This window comes from Paramisgurnus dabryanus, chromosome 14 (assembly GCF_030506205.2).
Source record: "Paramisgurnus dabryanus chromosome 14, PD_genome_1.1, whole genome shotgun sequence".
NCBI lineage: Eukaryota > Metazoa > Chordata > Actinopteri > Cypriniformes > Cobitidae > Paramisgurnus > Paramisgurnus dabryanus.
In genome coordinates this window covers 18048467-18070836 of record NC_133350.1, presented here as the reverse complement: position 1 = coordinate 18070836, position 22370 = coordinate 18048467, and the positions used below count along the sequence as shown (strand labels likewise).

The 22370-nt window shown below is 40.4% G+C and overlaps 1 protein-coding gene across 3 annotated transcripts in view; it reads left to right on the top strand.

Moving 5' to 3' along the window:
* The window catches only part of foxp4 (forkhead box P4), a 128025-nt gene that overhangs the window by 43876 nt on the left and 61779 nt on the right, over window positions 1-22370 (top strand). For all 3 annotated transcript variants that reach the window (XM_065241419.2, XM_065241418.2, XM_065241417.2), the window contains exon 3: window positions 17962-18048. In XM_065241419.2, coding sequence (XP_065097491.1) covers window positions 17962-18048 — 87 coding nt within the window. The remainder of the gene's footprint in view (window positions 1-17961; window positions 18049-22370) is intronic.

The following is a 22370-nucleotide window of genomic DNA, read 5'->3' as shown; positions in this document are numbered from 1 at the left end:
GGCACATCCCCAACGCATTTTTGAAACTTAGCGAAGGGCGTTGACTGGCACCACGTGTGTTTGTACAGAAACTGTCATGTGAGACAGAGGTATAGTGATATACGTAATGTGCAAACATCTATTTGTGGTTCTCAGTTTTGATTTTGTGGCGGACTGACTGACAAATAAATACATTTATGGGTAACGATGCTCGCGCACACGTTTTGTATGATGTCACAGCAGTAGGCAACGCAAATATAATGATGGGCCTATAATCCCTCCCACTTTAACGTTAACTAAACTCAATGGAAACGCTAACCAAGCCAAAGTAAGGTGACATGACCTGACCCATGGGGAACTTTGCAATGGAAAAGTGCCATAAATGTGTTATATTAGTCAATAAACATCCAATATTAACGAAAACCGATATTTAACATGAATCACTAATAATCACTAATATGGCATTTTGTGCATTCCTAGTATATGTGCATGTGTGCGCATGCATGTGCCAAGCATTAAGTGTATTTTATTTCTCGATGGCCTTGAGCTTTATGCATTGAAGCTGCACACATCTGCTCTTGTTCCAGATGTTTTTTAAACTCAGGTGTTATCTGAGTCTCTATGAAGACAAGAAATAAGAAGAATGTCCCCAGGGAGTCTGTTTGAACTCTTGTCACTATTTAATATGGGAATTTACTATGACACAAATGATTTTATTCACTATTTAGCTTCTTTGGAAACAAAATAACAAAATGAATAGACGTTTTCTGAACGGCTGTTTTGTACTGTTCACCCTCATTTGGTTTTTGAACTGTATGAAAATTACAACTTTGTTTTATCCGGTCTCATTGAATGACATTCCCTGAAGACTCTGACCTCTTTGTTCACATAGAGATATTCCAAATATTCTCCTCATTTTCTCCAGCCCTCCCCTTTTCCTCTTTTTTTTTTCAAATGAGATATATGTTTCATGCCAGCAAGTACTGCTTTGATATGGGTGGCAATGGCATAGAAATCTGCCTCCTTTATTTCTGTTTCAGATAGCAATTGTTCATAAGAATCTGATGAATGCATTAGTTCATAGTCAAGTAAGTTCCCTCATTTGGTTATAAATGAATGGAGAGTTTGGCCTTGAAGACAAATGGCTTTAATGAGGAAGGTTCTGTAATGGCAAAGCAAGCCGTAAAGTGTTATCATTGCATTGGCTCCTATAAAGTCATTTATCAAGTTTTAATGTCTTGCAATGCCATTCCTCAGACAGCTGTTTAATAGAGCCGGCCACTATGCCTGCAGAGATGGTATAAAAGACGTATGAATTACTGTACTCTAATAGTTTGTAATAAATTAATGTGGTGCATTGTGTACAGGTCTAGAGAAGTACAGATCTGAATGTGTATACCGCGTGTAAAAGGGAAGTACACATAGTTTGATAACTGTCACACTATGTCATGCTTTGTTTAACTTGTCAATGTAAATATTTCAAAACAAAAAACCTCAGGAAATGCCTCCCATCATTCGAACCCAGGCAAACACGCTCGTATTTCACTGTTTATTTTGTTTTATTGGCTCTCGCTGGATGCTTTTCCTCCGTCTGGTCTCTTCCTCTGAGCCCGAATCTTTCACCTGGAAGCGGCATCGTTCAGCGATACTGGTTAAACACCCTGCCAAGAAAGCACTGGAGCAGAAAAACAGTCCCAGCTCTTCTTTGCAGGCCCGTGTTGTCTGAACACAAAGCGCTCTCTCCCCGGGCCCCTCGGGAGCCTGGGAGAAATCACAGGCATCTACAGACGTCAAAGACTCAACAGTCTTTACCAAACAAACAGAAGCCCAGCAGAGTGATGGAGAATGCGGACAGGGGAACGAACGCGAGGGAGGGTGAGCACAGGAGAGCGCAGAGATGAGTCTGAAAAAAGTTGCTGGTTTACAGAGGTTGAATGCATGCATCTTGGTCAGAGATCTCAATATGAACCTTTAAAAAAGTATACATTTATATTTATGCATTCGGTAGACACTTGCATTGCATTTCAAGGTGTATGTTTTATTAAAATATACTTTATGTTTGCTTGGATCGAACTTGTGACCTTTTGCGCTGCTAAAGCAATGCTCCACCACTTAGCTACAGGAATATGCTATATCAGATTAAAAATTAGAACACCTGAGAGCAAATTCTGAGCAATAACATTTTCTCTGGGTGGGTGCAAGATAGTAAAGTCAGAAAGGCTAAGAGAGAGAGAGGTTCGAGAAAGATGGAGGGAAGGGGGAGAGCGGAGCTGAAGTGCTAGGAAAGAGGGAACAAGCGAGGGAGGGGAGAAAGAAAGTGTAACGCTGAGATGTGTCAAGAAAGGGCGCCTGGGCCCCCCTGAGGAATGTGCCTTGTCTGCTTCACAACCCCAATACCAGCAAAACCCTTTGCTTTGTAGAAAAAAAGAAGACAGGAGAGGTAGAGAAAAAAAACAAGAGTGCACACTGGTGGAGTCCTCATAGAATTTCATCCTCTTGTTGCACAAAGCCAGGAATCCAACTGAGGGTTTTCTGTTTTTCAATCCCCTGAGTGTTCTTCACATCAAATGGTCCCGCTCTGTAGCCAGTGTACAGTGTAGTGCGGCCCGGGAGGGAGGAGGTGGTCCTGTCAGACCCCTCTATTGCTACTCTCTTTCTTTAATTGGAGGTCTTACCTCTCTCTCGCTCTCTTTAGGGATGCAGTAGGCCAGTGGTTTGGCTTTAAAGTGACCATTTAGATAGGTAGTGCCCCAATGATGCATAACAGGATGGGAACAGTGTTAGGTTCGAGCTTTGCTGAAGTGCAATGCAGCTTTATTACTAAAATGAATGTTTGTCTTATAAAAGGTAATTCGTTTATCTATTTTGCAAATTTTAAATGTTATCTTCAGTGTTGGGGGTACGTAATAATATTACTTTTCTGAAGTAACAAGTACACTGAAAAAAATGATTAATTCAATTTACCCATTTTTTTAAGGTAAGTGGTCGTTATCAATTTATTTAAGCTACATTTAAACAAAAGTTTTTTGTTTTGTTTTGTTTTTCTAATTTTTTTGTTGTTTATTTTAATGTAGCTTAAATATATTTATTGCGACCACTTACCTTAAAAAAAGTTTAAGAGTTAATTGAATGAATATTTTTTTCAGTGTAAAGTAACGCATTACTTTATAAGTGTACTTATTAATTTTTTTGTTACTTTTATAAAAGCGTAATGCGAGTTACTTTTTAGTTTAATTAATTAGATAAAAAAATAACGTACTGAATTAAAATAAACATCACGCACTCTATGCGTGCGCACCTGAGCAGGAACACTGAAAAACAAAATGATTCATTCAATTTACTCAATTTTTTAAGGTAAGTGGTAACAATCAATTTATTTAAGCCACGTGTTTTTTGTTTTGTTTTGTATTTCTATTTTTTTTTTAAATGTAGCTTAAATAAATTGATTGCGACCACTTACCTTAAAAAAATAAGTATATTGAATGGATCATTTTTTTCAGTGAACAGTTTGAGTCAGAAACCGAGATGGCAGACCACAGCTTGACATTTTTGCGATGGAAATATGCAGTTTCTAAATGCAGAACTTCTCAGTCATAAAAAAACACCTGCAAGGCCTGAAAGAGATCAAGCCTCAGCCAAATAAGAAAAAGTAACGCAAAAGTAAGATAAGCATTACTTTCCATTAAAAGTAACTAATTAATGGAATTAGTTACTTTTTGGGGGAGTCACTTAATAATGTTATGCATTACTTTTAAAAGTAACTTTCCCCAACACTGGTTATCTTTAAATGCAAAGGCTTTTTATTCACTAAATTTCACATTAAACTAAATGCAGTCTAAAAGGACTATGGACCGCTTGGAGACCCTGATATCTCCGAATTTTATGAAGTTTGAGGGAGGAGTATGAGGGCTTCAACTACTTCCCTATTTAGTAGAAGGTTGAGAAAGATTGGTGGTGAGAAGAGGGAGATATTGGAGATGTGAAACACACCAGAGAGCGAAATAGACAGAAAAACATCTTGCTGGGTTTCTGTGATGAATAGTTGAACAAACATTGACAGATGAACATTGGTTATGGTTTGGAGCTGGTGCATATGGAGACCACATCACTGTAAACTTTAAGCTCTTTTGATCAGATGTAGGACCACAGACAGAAGATAGCAGATGCTTTTCTTTGTCTCTCCCACTTCCTGCTCATTTACTTTCTGTTTTATTTTGACTCGTAGCTTCTGTAACAGTGATTCCCTTATTTATATTTAAAAACTAACCACAGTAGTTGATTTCATCTCAAGTGCTAACTTAATATTTGAATTATATGTGTTTGGTTGGATGGTATCTCTGTGCTCTCTCATTTTGTTTCAGTTGTCCCCATAATAAAGAGCTCTTGATGATTTGTCTGTGGTCGCTGTATCATAACCACCCCCACTTTTTATGCTACTGCGATGCAAAATTAGCCATCTGCATGTGTATGTGACAATTCATTGTTTTCATTTCCACCGTTTCCCATGAAGAGACTCTTTAATTAAACTGTTTATGGCACAGATGGCAAAAGTGGATAAAGACATACCTTAGATCTCAGATACCTATATTGAGCTCCACCGATGGCAGTGGCCGATCGTGGGCACCTGTAAAGCGGTCGGTTTAATTGGGTGTCTACGTGTGAAATGCTAAGCACGGTGAGAAAAGGTAGAAGGGAAGTTTGGACGGGTTGACAGTTGGGGTGTTTGGCCTCTCCGGTCTCATTACCGTTAGGGATGGCCTTCTGTTCGCCATTCATCGAACGGTAATGGCCGTATCACATACTTGCGTGAAATGAAGCTCATTTGACCAAACGCAATGATTGGTGAGAGGGAAACGGAGCGGTCACGTGGCCGAGGCTTGCTAGATCCTTTCTTTCTCATCTTCGAGCTGTCTCTTCTGAATGGCTTAAGGCTAACGAACAAAAAAGGAGAGAGGGGTGGAGACCGTTGGGCTTATATACAGGGATCATATCCCTTTTAGACAAGGATGCAAGGTGATAAAGGGCCAGCTTAATAACATCCAGTAAATCGAACATTGAGGGGTGTCATCGCTTAAAAGCATTCCGCACGTTTAATTGTCGCTCGTCTCATTGTACGGAGGTCAACGAAGAAGAAAGGTCAAGCTGGGTCACGAAATACGGGTGGTGACCGATGTGTAAGGGTGAGGGGTTTTGGGGAGTGTTAGGGAAGGGTAGTTGCCTAGCATCTGTGGTGCCGCGGCAATACAATAAGACCTCCGGCACGCCGGTTTCCTGTAGTACTATTGAAAAGGATTAGGTGCATGGTTAGGATAGGAATTGTTTAAAAAAGTTATTTGTTTCATTGCTTTCTTTGTTGTGTTTTTTCTCAGATGAAGATTAAACCAAAATAAGTCGTTTTCAAACTAGGATAAAACTAGGATTTAAACTATATTGATAACGTCTGTTTTTTTCTTATGCTTAGCCTGAAAAATAAAGTAATGGAATGGGAAAGTTGTCACGTAATGTCCTGTCTACATTATTGGATCGGATACATGTGCAATTTTCTATAAGTAAAGGGCCGTACAAAGCGTAATGTATTTCACATGTGCTTGGTGATATTTCATATTTTTCTTTTAATGATTTTTTCACACATCAAGTCCTAATTCTGGAATGTGGGAATGTCATATTTATGGGAGGGTAATAAAGCTTATTTATGGATTTTCCAGGGAAACCTTTGAGAAGGCTAAAGAGTACCGCAGTTAGTCTGCATTTACATACGTGTGTGTGTGTGTGTGTGTGTGTGTGTGAGAGAGAGAGAGAGAGAGAGAGAGAGAGAGAGAGAGAGAGAGAGAGAGAGAGAGAGAGAGAGAGAGAGAGAGAGAGAGAGGGATGCTAGTGCTGTATTTTCTCTCTGTCTGGATTCATTTTAATCGCTCAGCAGGGCTGTTGAAGTCACATTAGGAGCAGTTGTGGCGATGCACGGCCGCTTCTTCCTGCGTCTGTTTGACGCGTCTGCTGGTTGATCTTAGATGGACTGCCAGCACAGCTGTTTTCAGATCAGTTCCAAACGCACCAGACCACAGTAGCACCCAATTCACATTTACAGTAATGACTCTCAAAACCACATGGTAATAATTGACACAACGAGATGTAAAATTGAGTTCTTGATTATGTTTTGTTTGAAAGAAATTGTTTCAATATTTATTAAAGATGCAATGGGTAATTTCAAATCAAATTTGTTAAGAACAGTTAAATTAAAACATTAGATTACTGGATAAAATATGACATGTCTTAGAGCAGGCTTCCCTATTTATCTTCCTAATTCACTACTTTTGGAATGTGCTCAAGTTGTATTTCTCATTATATATTCCCTCATTTAGGCTCTTGTCCTTGGTGTACACATTCGCACACAATAGACTCGCACCAACAAACACTCACATCCCACTGTCTAAAGTGGTGCCACAAAGCCACCTTTTATTCCGCGCCTGTAATTTCCACGGCCCGGGCAGTTCATAGGCAATGCTTGAGGCACATCAAGCATTGACCTTCTTCTAGTCACCATGGCGATTATGAAAGATTCTCAGCTGGATACTAATGTGTGGGCATTTGGAGGTATGACTCCCTCAGAGCTGATTGACAAACCACTGCGGAGAGAGGCAGCAGAAGAGAGAGGAGGAGAGAAAGGTGGGAAGGGGCAGGAGAATGGATTTAGTGATTCGGAGAGAGCAGCGTGGAGCGCTGAGATTTAGGTAATGGTTGAATTGGAGAGAAAGGATGGAGGGGGCAGGAGGAGGTGTTTAGGGAGGGAATTTGAGTTTAAGAGAGAGAAAGAGAGTTAAAGGAGAGAGGGGAGGGCTTTAATCTTACTGGACTCCATGTCAGGAAACAGCAGATTTAATTGACAATAATTGGCATGTGTTTTTACTGTCTCGGCTCCAATCAACAGATGAGGTGGAAAGAGAGTAAATTGTCAGGGACCTGTGTCTGTTTAAAGCTCTTAAAGGAACAGTGAACTCAGAAATAAAAAAATTCTTTGTTTATTTATTGCATAAAAATGCTCAGTTAGATATTTTAAATAATATCTGAGCTACTACTAAGTTTACTGTGACCAGGGATGCTTAAACTCTTTAAAAAGATCTAAAAAGTGTCATTAAAGTAGTCCATACATATTTGAGCTGTAGGAGAAATGCTACGTTTTCTGAAATTTACTAAATTTTGAAGTTGGCTAAACCAAGCTTCATTTATTATTGTGTTATAGTGACTACACTGTAAAATTTAATTTCAATCAAATTGGGTGTACAACCTTAAATCTTTTTATGCTGTGCATTGCTGTAGCTTCTAATAGAAAAGTTAAAATTGCCTTATTCTGATTGATTTATGTAGGGCTGCATAACAACTAATCGAAACTACTTGTTTGCAGAATATAAGTTTTTATTTTTTACATCATATATGTGTGTGTGTATTGTGTATAATAATTATGTATATACACTTACCTAAAGGATTATTAGGAACACCTGTTCAATTTCTCATTAATGCAATTGTGTGGGGGATGTTTTCTTGGCACACTTTAGGTCCCTTAGTGCCAATTGGGTATCGCTTAAATGCCATGGCCTACCTGAGCATTGTTTCTGACCATGTCAGAATACATGCATGTATATATTTTAGGAATATTTACATGTGTATATACATTTTTATATTTATATATAATTTTAATACTTAAAGCAACACTAAAGACTTATTGCTCTTTGCTCCCCCTACAGGTTAGAAGCGTAATTGTTCATTACCACTGTCGTAAATACTGCAGCATAGCTGGCTCTGATTGGATTGTAGGTCTGCCGTAAAGCAAGTTTTTGTAGTTTTCACTCGAACTACAGGACCACTACCCGACGGTTGGAAACTTATTTAGTGCGGTTTTGGCCGATAGAGGGCTGCAAAGCGAATGTGAAAGTGCCATTCACCCTGTTTTGAGTGGATGAACCACTGAAACTTTTTTGGAAACGTTATTTTAAGGTAAAAAAAAAAACTCTTTGGTGTTTTAATATATACACAAATTATACATTAATTTGTATTTATATATACATAATTATTATACACACATTTATGATGTAAACAAAAACTTTTATTCTGCAAACGATTAGTTGCGATTAGTTGTTAAGTTAAAATGTAAATGATATAATTATTACAGTGTATTTTACAGTGTAAAGCATTTACGGACACTTGTTAAGCTTTGTTATTTGAGTTAGAAACTCCCTGATCCTGAATATGAACGAAATATTCCCTCATCTAATAAACACACACTCACGTACGTCCCCACCAAGACCAATTTCCTTTCCTTCAATGCCCACTTAGAGCTTGTTTTTGTGCTTTGCAACACAGAGGCCTAACCCTACGCCATCCCAGAAGCCCCCGCTCTGTGTAGGCTTAAGGGACCCCTCCACTCACTCCATCTCTGTCCTCCCAATGGTCCTCTTCGGGCTCCAAAAAATAGAGAACCCCCAGGGGAAACAAAAAGAAGACGAGGAAAAAAGCGAAAGAAATGCGCACAGTGCCACTCTCAAAGTTGTTGCCCTGGTAACTGGTGAGGGCGAGGGAGCGCAAACAATGAAGCCAGATCCCTTTTTAAGTGTTGCTAATTAGCTTGCCTCCGCTTGCTCTTTGTGTTTGCCATCTTAAAAAGAGACTAAAGTCAACAGGGAAAGGCGTCGGAGAAGAGAAAAGAGAGAATGTTGGTTTCTGTTTTTCTTCTCCTTAATGGCCAAGGGTGGAGATAGACGCGAGATGAAGGCCGCTTTGTGCCAAGCGACGGATGATTGATGATATAGATTGATGCTACTGATGTAATTGAATATTGATGAAGAACATGTGAAATCCAGAGCTGGTTTGGTTTTGTTGAAGGTCTGCTTTCAGAAGGATGAAAGAAATGGTGTTTGCTTTGTCCGCGGTTAGCGCATTCATGGTCAAGCATCTTTAGTGGTTTATAATGGCCGCTTACGTATTGTTTGCTTGGAGATTTCGATTGGTCAAAGTTGGATGTGTGTGGGAGAAAAGAGAGCTACTCGGTTAGTTTTTATATTATCATTGCTGACAATGTGATGTGCTTTAGTTGTCAAACTGTGCAGTAAAACCTCATTGAAATATTACATCTTCAGATTTGTTCTCTTTCAAGCATTTAATGCATAAACTTTTATGCATTACTTGACATTTGAGTCAGGTAAACGCAAAACCAAGCTGTTTATAAACTTCCTTTCCAGTCATTTAACCAACAGACAAATTTAAGGACATGGTAATATTGCCCCGTCTCTCTTTCTTTTTTCTTACTCTTTGTGCTCAGAGATGTGAGACGTGGCCTCATAACACTCTGTTTCCGCTCAGTAGGATTTATTCCCTCCTAACTCTTGCACACACACACACACACACGTCTTCAAACCACCCCGCTCTCATCTAAAAGCACATGGTGAGAAACGCTGAACTTTTTCGGTCTACATACCATTTACCCCTTTTATTATTTTATGCAGATCTGTATTTCTTTAGCTTTATCCACAACCAGGTGTAAAATCAAAACTGAACTCAAGGACACAAATGTTTTTCTTATATTTTTCCTTTTAACCTGCGTTTCCAAGCGAGCGGTTTTGAATGTTCACATGGTGTTCCTCTGTTTAAACAATACACGGTGCATGCCTTTTTTCTCGCAAGCTTACTTTTGGCAACATGCTGGCTGCGTTATTATTAATTTTTTTCTTTATTAATAATAACAAAGAAATGCGTTCCATATGTCTGGTTTGGACGGGGAAACCCCGCTGCCAGTTAGTGCTATCCTCATCAGGGAGATCGGGTCAGTCTGCTTCGCATGTGTTTGCGGGACAGATTGCAGAGGGCGGAGAATGGTTTTGGACATCTTCCCATTTCGGTGAGAGCCAACGGGGTAGGTCACTGGTGCTTTGACTCAAATCACACCCTAACACCTTTCGCATAGCTCCGACACATCCTTGCAGATTCACTAAGGCTCCCCCTCCGAGATCTTGAAAAGCTCTTAGATATGACAAGACCTTGTAACTCTATTTTTGCTTATTAGTTTTCGCAATGCGCACAGCAGAGAGGGGTTGAAACCCTATCAAGTAGTACTTTGTTTGGCTGCCAGAAGGGCGGTGTTAAGAAAACCACAGCAAAACTGCCGTGCAATTGCCATCAATTAGCTGGCTGCGCGGCCGCCGGGACTTGAGGATTCAGAGACGACCCGTATCCTGAACTCTCTGAGCTCTCACTTTCTCTTTTTCTGTCTCAACGCTGAACTCTGCTAATGCTGCGGTCTTCGGCACTACAAAGTGAGCCGTCTCGCCGTGCCAACAACGAGGTAATGATGCCCAGAGAGCCCAGCCATAGTGGATTACACTTCCTCCTTTACTCCTTCAGAGTGGAACATGGGGATAAGTTAGTGGTGTGTGTGTGAGAGAGAGAGACACCAGGTACATATGAGTTCATCCGAGCCTTTTTCACCATTTGTCGTCCCCTAATGAGTTCAACAGCCATGCAATCCATGGAATCTTTTTCACAGTTTTCAAAACAAAATATCTCAGTTGATGCTATCACGTTACGGTCCGTATTTACTCTACTTTTTGTTTTTTTGAGGACTTAGAGGTGTGGAACGCTGCACATCTGGAAAGCAGCACAGGCAGCGATTTCAAACAGGTCCTCTTTGTGAAAAATTAGGATGGAGAAAAAATTCGAAAGCGGTGAGGGTTTTCAAACATTACAGCATATTTTGAAGTTTTTTCCTCTCTTAGTCTTATTTTTTATGGCTTTGGCTCCAACTCACCCTTTCCCTATTTTAATGGCCGATGGGAGTCTGCTCTAGCCGTTTAAATTTTAAGCTTTAGCCGTACCGTTTATATTGCGGAAACGTTACATTAAATGAGGAAAAAAGACAGCGGCGGGTGTTTTTAAGGTTGGTCGAATAATTTCGGCATTGAACGATTCCCCTGATTTTTCAATTTTTGAGATCAGCATTCTAATGGACTTGAACAAAAACAAATGTGACAAGTGACAGAGAGAGACTGCGAACCGCATGATGGAACAGGAAGTGGCAAATTAAATCCAGCTTCGGCCAAAAGCGCAGAGAGGGAAAAAAAGCCGAGAAATATGGTCAGAAGTGCAGTTTATTTGTAACCCACCGTGAAATTGGACAGCTCTGCAGGCTACGACTGTAATGAGTCATGGGGACAAAGTTAAGATCTACGAAACCTTGGCCCGGGCCTGTAAACCCGATCCCCCGTCCTGCAGCCCACACCTCGTCCCGTAGCCCGGGGTGGACAGCTGCTAACAGGCCCAATATGTCTGCCTGCTGCTGATCTAGACGATGCTCATTTGGTCACCAGCTGTGTCGGTGCGTTCCAGCATTAAAATAGAGTAAGTCTGGATCTCTGGCAAACAATAATTCAACTCCATGAACGGAGCTATTATATGTTTTCGCTTGGAAACGTATAGAATTGCTGACTGAAGTGATGATGCGTAACACTTTCAATCGTGTGGACAAACAGTCCGGCCGACCACGAGCCTGTGGCCCCGTGCCGGATTTCTCTGGCAGTTGGCAGTGATGCATTTGATACATTACAAGCAACCGCTAGCGAACCCCACGCTTCACGTAAATATGCCATTCAGATACAAAGCAATCCCACAAGTTGTCACACCCGTGAGTCACAAAGCTGCTGTCATGAGGGGTGGAAAGGCATGGAGCGGGCATATTGTGCGCCTGTAGTTGCTCAGTGCTAGTACAAGCAGGTGCAATTATTTTAACCAAATCCCTCACACGAGTGACGTTTTTGATGCTGGCTTGTGTTACATCTGTGAAGCCTCCTTTCATCTTACCTTCAGTTCTTCTCTCTCTTCCTCTGTTACCCAATGCAAGCAAACAGAAACAGCTCAAGTCTTTATTTCCAGACACGTTACAAGGAAAAAAACGAACTTCCTAATTCCAGGAGGATAAAGCCTGAAACTCAAAAGAAGCAGCTTTGGCAAAGCTTTACTTTTCCTTTAAGGTTGAATGGCACCAATAGGGAAAAAAAGGAGCCTTTGTTTCTTTCTGCGCTCCTGGTTTGGAGGTGGCTATCATGCGGGGTGCATGCTGAACAAAAGCATCCAAGTGTAACAAGTCTTGCCGGTTTGTACCACTGAAAGAAGGTTAAGTTTAGGGGTTTTTTTTGCTGTTGGTTGAAGATTGTTTTTTTTTCAAAGTTTTTCCACTTTAAACACAGATGACGCTGAGTGGTGACAAATAACCTTTCGCTAGTTATTTACGAAGTGCTATTTGTAAATTGGAAATAAATTCTGTCTTCACACCCTTAAAATAGGCTTTTTTGACGGTGTACGTGGGTCTGTTTGTTGAGTGTCTGACCACATCTGTCCATGCATGCGGTTCTAGCACGAGGTAAGATTACTCACGAAGAGCACACCCGGTTGCTTTCCCTAAACTTTGTGAAGAAATTACAGAGCACATTTCAAACACTTCTACGTTTTACTGACCTCACTTATTTGGACTTAGTCTGTTCAGAATTTCACCACAATGCACAGGCACACTAAAGTTTGACGATGTCGTTTCTTTTTCATTGGAAAATCACATATTAGATCTCTTAAATATTTCCTAAGATAAGACGGACAGCCCAGGTATTTCTTTCAAAACAAAAGCTTTAGTTTATTTAGTTATCTGGCATGTATACTCTCATTCTTACATAAGAATATATCACACCGATGTCTCACAATATTCTTAGATTTGTGCAATTATTTATTTCTATTGTTAATAATCCTAGGAATTTTAGGAGAAACATCTGAGACAAAGTTAATGCTTGAAGATAAGTCTCTTAATCTATTAATGTATGAGCCATATTTTATTTCTTCTGAGAATAGGTATTTGTCCTCGATTTGTTATCTCGTATCTCTTTGTGTATTTTTCTTAGTCATGACAAAGTTACACAGGACAAAAGCATTATTGTGTCAAGTCATGATGTGTGACATATGTAATACCCCAAAGCAGCTCTGGGTGCGTGTAAATATGCCATTCGGCTGTAGAAGGCAGGGTGTAAGTGGAGCACGTTGACAGGGGTTTATTTAAGAATGAATTAAAAACGTAGCGCCGGTGCCCTGAGGGAGGCGACCACTGTTACTGCGTTGACCTCTGTTAAAAGGGTTCTCTCTGACCAACTATAAATAACTGCACATTATATCTAACTCTGATTGGAGGTCAACACAGAGGCAAAGGTTTGATTAGTCGATTGCAGCGAATAGCAGTGTCTGTTATTAACTTTATTAAGTTAACCCCTGTGGTGTTAACAGGCGATAGAAATATCTTAATAATATTTATGCAATGAAATTAAATGCAGAATAAATGGAACGATTTGCTTAAGTCTGCCGTTTTCCGATTTTATATGAGGAAAACAGCCTCAGTAAACCCATGAGATCTCTTTAATATCTCATAGACAGTTAAATGGACAGCTAAGATAGATTTGTATCGTATGCTACTATTTTACTGTATTACCTTAAAATTTCAGATTGTGCTTAGATATCATTGGCTGATCTGAAAAAGCTGTGCTTTCAATATAAGCTTTGTGTTTTAAACAAAATTATTCAAACAGTGCTTTCCTCATTGATTTTACAGTTGCATACTCATTTTGCCAAACTATTTTTTAAGGAATTTTTAAAGAAATGTCAAAGATGTTGTTGATATTTTATTGAAAATACTACATAACTATACATAGGGACACTCCACTTTTTTGAAAATATGCTCATTTTCCAGCTCCCCTTGAGTTAAACATTTGATTTTTACTGTTTTGGAATCCATTCAGACGATCTCCAGGTCTATCACTTTTAGCATAGCTTAGCATAATCTATTGAATCTGATTAGACCGTTAGCATCGCGCTAAAAAAATAACCAAAGAGTTTCGATATTTTCTTTTCTATTTAAAACTTGACTCTTCTGAAGTTACATCGTGTGCTAAGACCGACGGAAAATGAAAAGTTGAGATTTTTTAGCCAGATGTGGCTAGGAACTATACTCTCATTCTGGCGTAATAATCAAGGACTTTGCTGCCGTACCATTGCTTCAGCAGGCGCAATGATATAACGCAGCGCCAAGATAGTCCCCTTGGTTACTTTCAGTATCTGGGACTATTTTTGGGCACTATCAAATATCGTAATGTCATTTATGAGCACAATGCTAATGGTCTAATCGGATTAAATGGATTATGCTAAGCTATGCTAAAAGTGGTACCGCCAGACCCAGAGATTGGCTGAATGGATTCCAAAACGGTAAAAACCAAAAGTTTTACTCTAGGGGAGCTGGAAAATGTCCCTTTAATTCTCCTGAGCTATGAAAGAGCTGTATATGTATACTCTAAAATGTTTTTGCCTCCACCTTAACTCTTTCATAAAAGCAAAAATTTCCCCCCACTTCCCACCTTTTTTTCATCTCCCTTGGTCTCCATCCGTATCTCCTGAGCTGCATACAGTGGCTGTCTGAGTTTGTCTTTAGCTCAAGATCAACCAACCCCAGTAACATGATTCCCTCTGACCCTTCATGCCACCCCGGGCCCCTCCCCACCATTTCACTCACCCACACCCATGGACGGCCCACCTCGGGCTGGGGCGCTGTTTTTATACGGGGGTGGTTGCGGGGGGACGTTGCGGGCGTCAACAATGGTTCTCTGTCAGCGATGATGGATCATTCCAGCATATGGTGCCCACCTGTCCATGGAGGAGCTGGCTTCACTGTTTAGATTTACAGGAGAGAGGAAAAAAGAGAGAGGGAGAGCGAGCACCCCGTGTTCTACCCTCTCCCTCATTCTAACTCCCACAAACACAGGCGGATTAGGGCTCCGATTCATCACCTCCGAGTCTTGTTTACTTAAGCAACCTGAGCATAATGAATAGAAGCTGGGACATCCAGGAAAGGGGCGCGCAATCACCCCTGTTTGTGTGTTTTACCGCGTTGTTTTGGAACGTCCGTCCAGAGGAGCTCATCTGTCGTATTATTATTGGACGTGGGCACGTCCAAGCACGCAGACGTGATTGTCACAACCCGAGAAAGAGTTGAAGAGAGAGATTCGTACAACGTACGTATGCCTTCCCTGTTATTTCCCCATAATGGACCCTCACCCGATTGCCCCTCCCTCTCTTTCTCTCCGGCAAAAAGAAAAGAAACCCAGTTGTCAGCCATTTTTCTGAGGCCTGTTAAATAGGGGAGGGCGAGAGAACTTAGAAAAAATGAAAAGAAAGAAAAAACAGGGTGGGTGCCTGGCAAGAAGGGGAGCCCCCCTCTGACCACCCTACACCCCCACGACCCCGCTGAATTAAAAAATGCTCTGTTATTAAAGGCGATGTCAGGAGTGTTGATTTACGGGGGGGGGGGGTCGATGACAAGTCAGAAGAACTCACACACTGTGCAACTCGGGCCTCCAAGCTGGGCGCTGACCTCTTCAACCTCCCTTTCCCCTCTCTCTCTTAGTCTCTCTCCCTCTCGCTCGTCCGACCGCCCGCTCTGCGCTGCAATAAAACCTGTCGAACTCACCAGCACAATGGAACTGTTGTTGGGCCCGGCCAGCAGCGGCCTCCCTCATATTTTCTTTAAAGGTGCAGTGCTCACCATTGAATGCCACAAGGTTTTGGGTAGAAGAGAGAGAGAGAGAGAGAGAGAGAAGAGATGAAAGAAGAAACTCGTGTTCTTGTTTGAAATCTGGACGTGTTTTCGCTCCCTGCTAGATGTGTGGATGGAAGTTATAAAGCATTCTTTTTTGCCGTTTGTACTCCAAATCTTTTTTTAACCTCCGCTGTTCGTGAAAGCAATAAAATTGGCAAGTCAGACTCAATAGGTTCACCAGCCAAATGCAGCCTGTTGCTCAGAGAAAAGCTGCAGACGCTGGATAACTGTCTTCTTATTTCAGGCCATTTAGTGCCGCCAACCTCCGGCCTCGCCGCCGGTCCTGATTAAGACCAGCCGTGGTGGCCACACACCCATTCTTCATCGGGTATCATGCCTTAACCCTTAGAATAATTCTCCCAAAATGAAAATGTTATTATCATTTACTTACCCTCATGTCGTTCCAGACCCGTATTATTTTCTTTCTTCCATGAAACACAAATGGAGATGTTAGGCAGAATGTCTATTATATTCAATACGACTTTCTATAAAACAGGAAGTCTTGGGAGCCAAATAAGAAATCTGATAAACAGACCAAAATTTAAGTTCACTTATTACTGACAATCTAGTGTATGACGTCAAAATGTAATTTTTGTGAGAACAGTCCAAAATAATTCCATTTATGGGATGGACCATACATGGATTTACCCTGGTACACACCTAGGTACTACCTAGTCACTTCAACCAATGTAGCGCTGTAAAGCAGGGCAACTCCATTTGTTACACGTAATGTGTGCACTGTTAGTTACTTTTGATTTCTCAACACAATCTATCAAATGAATCGTGACATTTATTATAATTAAAAAAGATTTTAATACAATGGTAATCAGTGCAGCAGTTTCGGCAAATTGTTGATCATTGTTGCCAGACAAGCATCTGGTGTGTGTGTGTGTGTGTGTGTGTGTGTGTGTGTATGTGTGTGTGTAAGAAGTAATTTACACCACATGTTTTAAGTGGAGTGAGTAGTCTCAGCACTAGTCATGGATGAGAGGTGCTGTCGGTCACTTTAGCTTATCCAGCCCTCCGCTGAGGTCATGTGCACAGATGGATGGGGTCTCCAGCATAGCATGTGCGTGCGTTGGTGAGCGAGCGTGCGCACGCCACTCAATGGCGACCTCAGCAAAAGTAGCAAGTGCTCTTGATGCAGATGGTTTTCATCACAGCGACCACTGCGTGATCTCTCCTTTTCTCTCTTTTTCTCACTCTCATGTGCAGATTGTATATGGGCCTCTTGCTTTTTTTCAGCCCCCTCTCTCTCTCCGTAAACCCCCTCCCCATTCCAATAAAAAAGACAGAGGTGTATCTCTTTTAAATGGATTGGCACCATTTATTTTGAGGGTGCTGGACCGCGCTTTGAAATACATCCTCCCCCACATTGAGCTCATAAATGCTTCTGCAATTGATATGATGGCTATTAGCTCTAACAGTCTAATACTGATATCAGATCAGTGCTAAATGTTTTAACGACAGTGATTCATTTCAAATGTGCTTCATATTTGCCTTTAAGCTGACCTATAGGCAAGACAATATGCAAGGCTCTCTTTGGTATGTCAATAGAAAGTAAGGAGTAGTGAGATTAAATGAGGAGCTAATGCTGCTTTTTAAAAGTTTTTTAATAAAAAAAAAATTATAATAACGTAATACAGTAACGATATTTAAAATTAAACATAATTGAGAACTTCTGAACTAGGAAAGAGCAATCCAGTTTTCCTCAAAGGATTTTACAGAGTACTTGCAGCCTTTTCGATTTGCAGAAACATCAAAGTGTGACTACAGTAAGAAAATTTACGTTAGGTGTCAAGTCTTTTTTTAACAGAACGCTTTTCACCCCCTCCCTTCGTCTTTTCATAAATCAATATTTACTATGTAACCTTCCTCTCTCTCCTCAGGGCCAGGAAGCAAATGTGCATCCTGATAGCGCTCTTCATAAAGCTCTTTGCCCACTGATTTACTGTTGCCTGATGTTTTTGTTTTGAGAACCCTGTTTTGCTATTTGACAAACAGAAGTGTTGGAATTCCTATGTCTGGACAAATACTTTTACACAGAAATAGTGAGCTGTTACCCAATTACTGTATGTGGTACGGTAGAGTTACATAGAAAGAACGACTTGTTCTTTCTCTCCGAGGAGAGAATTTGGCTCTTTTAGAAAGGGTCACCCAAAAACTTGGTTTGGGCCTGATTACAGTGGTCCATCAGCCCTACCGTGCTTAATGTATCCCTCTTGTGATTTTGCAAAAATGTTAGAAATGTACAATGGTGTATGTGTGTATATTTGTAATGCTTATTAATGCATTTTGTTTCTTTGCTCTTGTGTCTAAAGGCCCTCCAGGCAGCACGACAGTTCATCCTCCAGCAGGCCACAGGACTCAATTCCCCCAGCAGCGAGGTCAAACAAAACCATGTACAGGTACAAATGCCACACACACAGGATATAACATAAGCATAAGTTGTTTGTTAAATTGGTCGTTCTAATAGAAACATCACCCTTTGGAAAAAAGCCTGGATGTCGTGTTCTGCACTGTATTGAAGTGTAGAGATTTGAATGTGGCTCTTTGTACCAAACAATGGCGCTGCTTAAAGACACACATGTGTAGACAAACACGTACAGACAAACTCAAGGTCCTGACAGGAATCTTGTGAATAGGATGGTGTGTGTTATATATAGTGATCATATATAATTGTTTCTCAGTCTCTTTAATAGAACACATCCAGAAAATACAGGATATGTGTATGTAGTATTAAAAACAGTATAAAAATGTAAACTAATGTGTTAAGTTTTTAGTGTAAACTTCCCTTCCACTTGAGCAATAGCAGGAAAATGCAGGATCTCTTAAACCTAAATAAAATTAAATCCAAATTTCTAATTTTAAAGATATTAGTCTTTTTACTTCATTCTGCTCAAAAACGATCAAAATGTGTTTAAATCAAGAGAGGTCACACTATACAACGACGATGCCTAAAGAAGAAATTTAATTTTGTGTACATTTTCTGTTTGTATCTTAATAAAATAGATTGAAAAATAAATATGGATGGACATTAAAACTTGTAAAACAACATAAAAATAAATAAATAAATATATTATTTATTTCTTTATTTATTTATTTTTATTTTTATTAATATATTTATATATTTATTTATATATTTATATGTTTTGCATTTCTTTTTTTCGTTGCACAGAAACCTTTTCATACCTGCCATGTTGAATTGGGGCACTGCTGATAAATGTCTACTCAAGCACACCCATCAAATGTGCCAAGACAAACTCACATCACATGCTTAAACCGGACTAATCCTTTGACATTACAGTCATGAAACAAACGTCCTTACTGTGTATACACATGCACGTAAACACATACAGTACATAGGCATCGAGCCTAACACAGACTGGCATATAGGAACATTGGAAGGAACTCCGAATTTATTCTGAAATAAATGGAGATACAGGGCCAGAAAAGAGGCCTTGGTTAATCAGGCACAGGAAGTGAGGGGCGGATGCTTTTAATATGAGCGTGGAGGTGAAAAATGTCCAGTGAAAGAGTACAGGAGAGCCGCCCAGAGTTTCTTAAATCATCAATAATCCAGCAGGAATGCTAGCTGACAGTTAAAATGACCGTGTTGAGAGGTTTTCCCTTTAGGGTAATTAACATTATCAAGGAACAGCAGGTTACCTTGTTAGTGCCGCACTCATTTAATTAACAAAGCACACTAATTAGATTGAACCCTAGGCTGAAGTTTGCGTCTGCATGCTTGTCGAGCTAAAGAAAAGTCAAGAAGAGGAAAACTTAAGATGAATATATGCATGCACTACCGTTACTAAGTTTAGGGTCGCATATATATTCTTTATTAACTCATTTTTAAATAAGAGTTAAATCATCAAAACAATTGGATACCACAAATGGAACTAAATATGGGAATTTTGTAAAAATATAAAAATAAATGTTACATTCTGTGGCATTTTATCAAGCAGCTTCTTGTCGTCTCATCCTGAGACACCACCATTTTTGGCCAATCTTTTGCCCTTTGGCCAATCCATAGGTCAGAGTATCAGTTTGCTGGCAATCCAGTCAGCCTATCCCAACTCAAGATCAGCCTTCATACTGATGAAAGATGACCCAGAGATTTTGCTTTGTAGTATCAGAAACATATCCACAGCCCCAGGGCTTCCACCTCTCAACCCCACCCCTCTCTGTATTAATATGTTTGTACTGTCTGTCTCAGTGTTAATGTACACGTATCTGAGGAGTATTTTGCATGGCCTTTCATTATCTTTGATTTTATAACAAGAAACAATAGACATTTATAATGATACGTTTAAACACTTATGCCACACAAAAAAGGCTGTTCGACTACCAACCATCAAGAGATTCATTTCGTCTTTTTCTTTTCATCTCACTCTCAGTCTTACTTAAAAGGCACCTTTTTAATTTTTTCAGGAAGCAGTTTAAAGAAGTTGCCCATTGGTGGTGAAAGCAGGGGCGGAAAGTCATTTAAACTAGTCATTTGTGCTCAAAAAGTGATTTTAGCACACAACAACCTGACAGAAAATGGCCATCGTCTGGTTAACTCTGCCAGGTGTTTTTTTTAAGATGTGAATGAAGCTCAGTGAACAATTAAATCTTTTGGCGCCTGATAATTAGATTTTTTCTTTTCATCATTGCTACAGGAGGCAGAAGTTTAACATTACAGAGTTTTTCTCCGACTCCAGAACCTTGACCGTGACTAACAGGTTCCTCCCTAAACACTTTCATTTGTCTGTTTTTAATTTTTATTTTTACTTTTCATCCATTTTTTTTAAGATGTTTTGAGCTTGATGAGTCACAGATTGCTAATGTGTTGTTTTTGCCAATGGGTTTTTCAAAAGCATGCCTTTGCCATAAATTGCTCTTACTGTAGGTTTAAAAGTTTAAAAATGGTCAGTGATCATTTAAACTGGTTTTTGAAAGCATAATTAAATCCACACTTTTCAAATAGCTATGTCACCTCCTAAGCGTATGTGTTGTTTTCTGCAAATTAAAGGTGATGAAAAGAGCACAACATGTACTGAATGCAAGTACCATGACTATGCAGACCCATGTTACATTTGCACACACGTGGCTCCAGTCCCATCTCTGTTGGTAATTGAAAATAAAAAGTGTCCTCTTTTCATGTATTATTGAGGACCTCGATTAATAAAAAAAAAATGAAAAGACTCATTAGAGACATGCTAATTAGTTTCCTTCTCTTGAGCGCTGATAGAAAGGCTGCGTTGCCACGGTAGCGGGGGTGAAGGGAATATCACATTCACATGATCCGACGGAGAGATCGGTGATTTCGCTTAGAACCCTCCACTTCTGTCCATGTGGGTTCATGTTAACAAGTCCTTTGACCTCAACAAAAATCCACCTGTCCTGTTTGTTCTGTATCACAGTATAACACAATACACTTTCTTATCATGCAAATTTCCACTTTTCAAAAGAGGCTTTAAAAAGACGCTCGTATCTATATCAACACCTCACATCAATGGTTAAAAAAAGGACGTCCCTACTGGACAGAGCCCTTGAACTTTTATTTTTGAAACTCTCTGTTTTGTCCATTAAGTGGAAGTGCTTAGTTGGCACTTTTTTCTTTTCTAAGAGGTTGTTGTGAAGAGAGAGGTTTAGAGAGGGTGACCCAGAATGCAAGAGAACTGACAGATTGAGAGAGAGAGAGAAAGAGAGAGAGAGAGAGAGAGAGAGAGAGAGAGAGAGAGAGAGAGACTGTTGAGTGAACAAACACCCAGGTCCGCTGTGGCCGTTTCAGAGTTTGGGTTTTGGGCAGTGAAGTGTAAAAGTCCATTTTTTGGTCTGAAACATGAGTGAAAAGTGTAATGAACGCGGTCAATAATGTGCTTTTATATTTCCGCACCCCAGTCATCTCTTCTGTTGTGTTCCACTGGAAATTTGTTGTCATTTTTATTCTGGGGCAGTGAGGCGTTAGATAGAGCCACAGATGTGTGTGTGTATGTGAGGGACGATGAAAGTGGGGGACTGATGGAAGTAGGATATGGTGGAGGGAGTGGTGGTGGTGGGGGATTTTCCACTTGAACCCGTCCGACTTTGGGCGCTCGGATTTTCATTTGTCCGAATGCTGTCCGAACACTGTCAGGGAAACGTTCCCGAGACGCAGGGCTGCCTCTAGATCTGAACCGGGTGAAAGTAAGCAAGTGACAGCACAGAAATCTCTGCTTCCCCAGAGTCACTCAGCCCTTCAGCCCCGAGTGACTGGCTTTTATTACCAAACACAGACAAGCATTTCCAAACAAATGCACCCGCACCACCATATGTAGAGAAAAAAAAGGATATGATAAATACCTGTGGGAGGTAATGCCGCTTACTTTGGGGGGCAGGGGGAGCACTGGGGGTTTTTAGATCATTCTGGGATAAATTAGCCTGTGAAATGGTGACTGTGTGCTCTGTAGCCTGGAAGACATCATCATTGAGCCACCTGGTAAGAGTGCCTGGAGCCTTTCAGCGGGCCTGTTATTAAAATGACAAGCCTCTTTAGCGTCGCGTCCCACTCAATAGTGACCCTTCACTCTCCACATGCGGGCTAATATCTTCCAGGCTTTTTGAAGGTGGCGGTGCAACTGTTTCACCCAGCTCCACCGCCCTCCCCCTCCTTATGCTAACCTACCTGGCTCGCCTTATCGGTTACACCTGAGAAATGTGACCCCTTGCCCCAGCCTGTCAGCATTAAGAGAAGGGAATTATT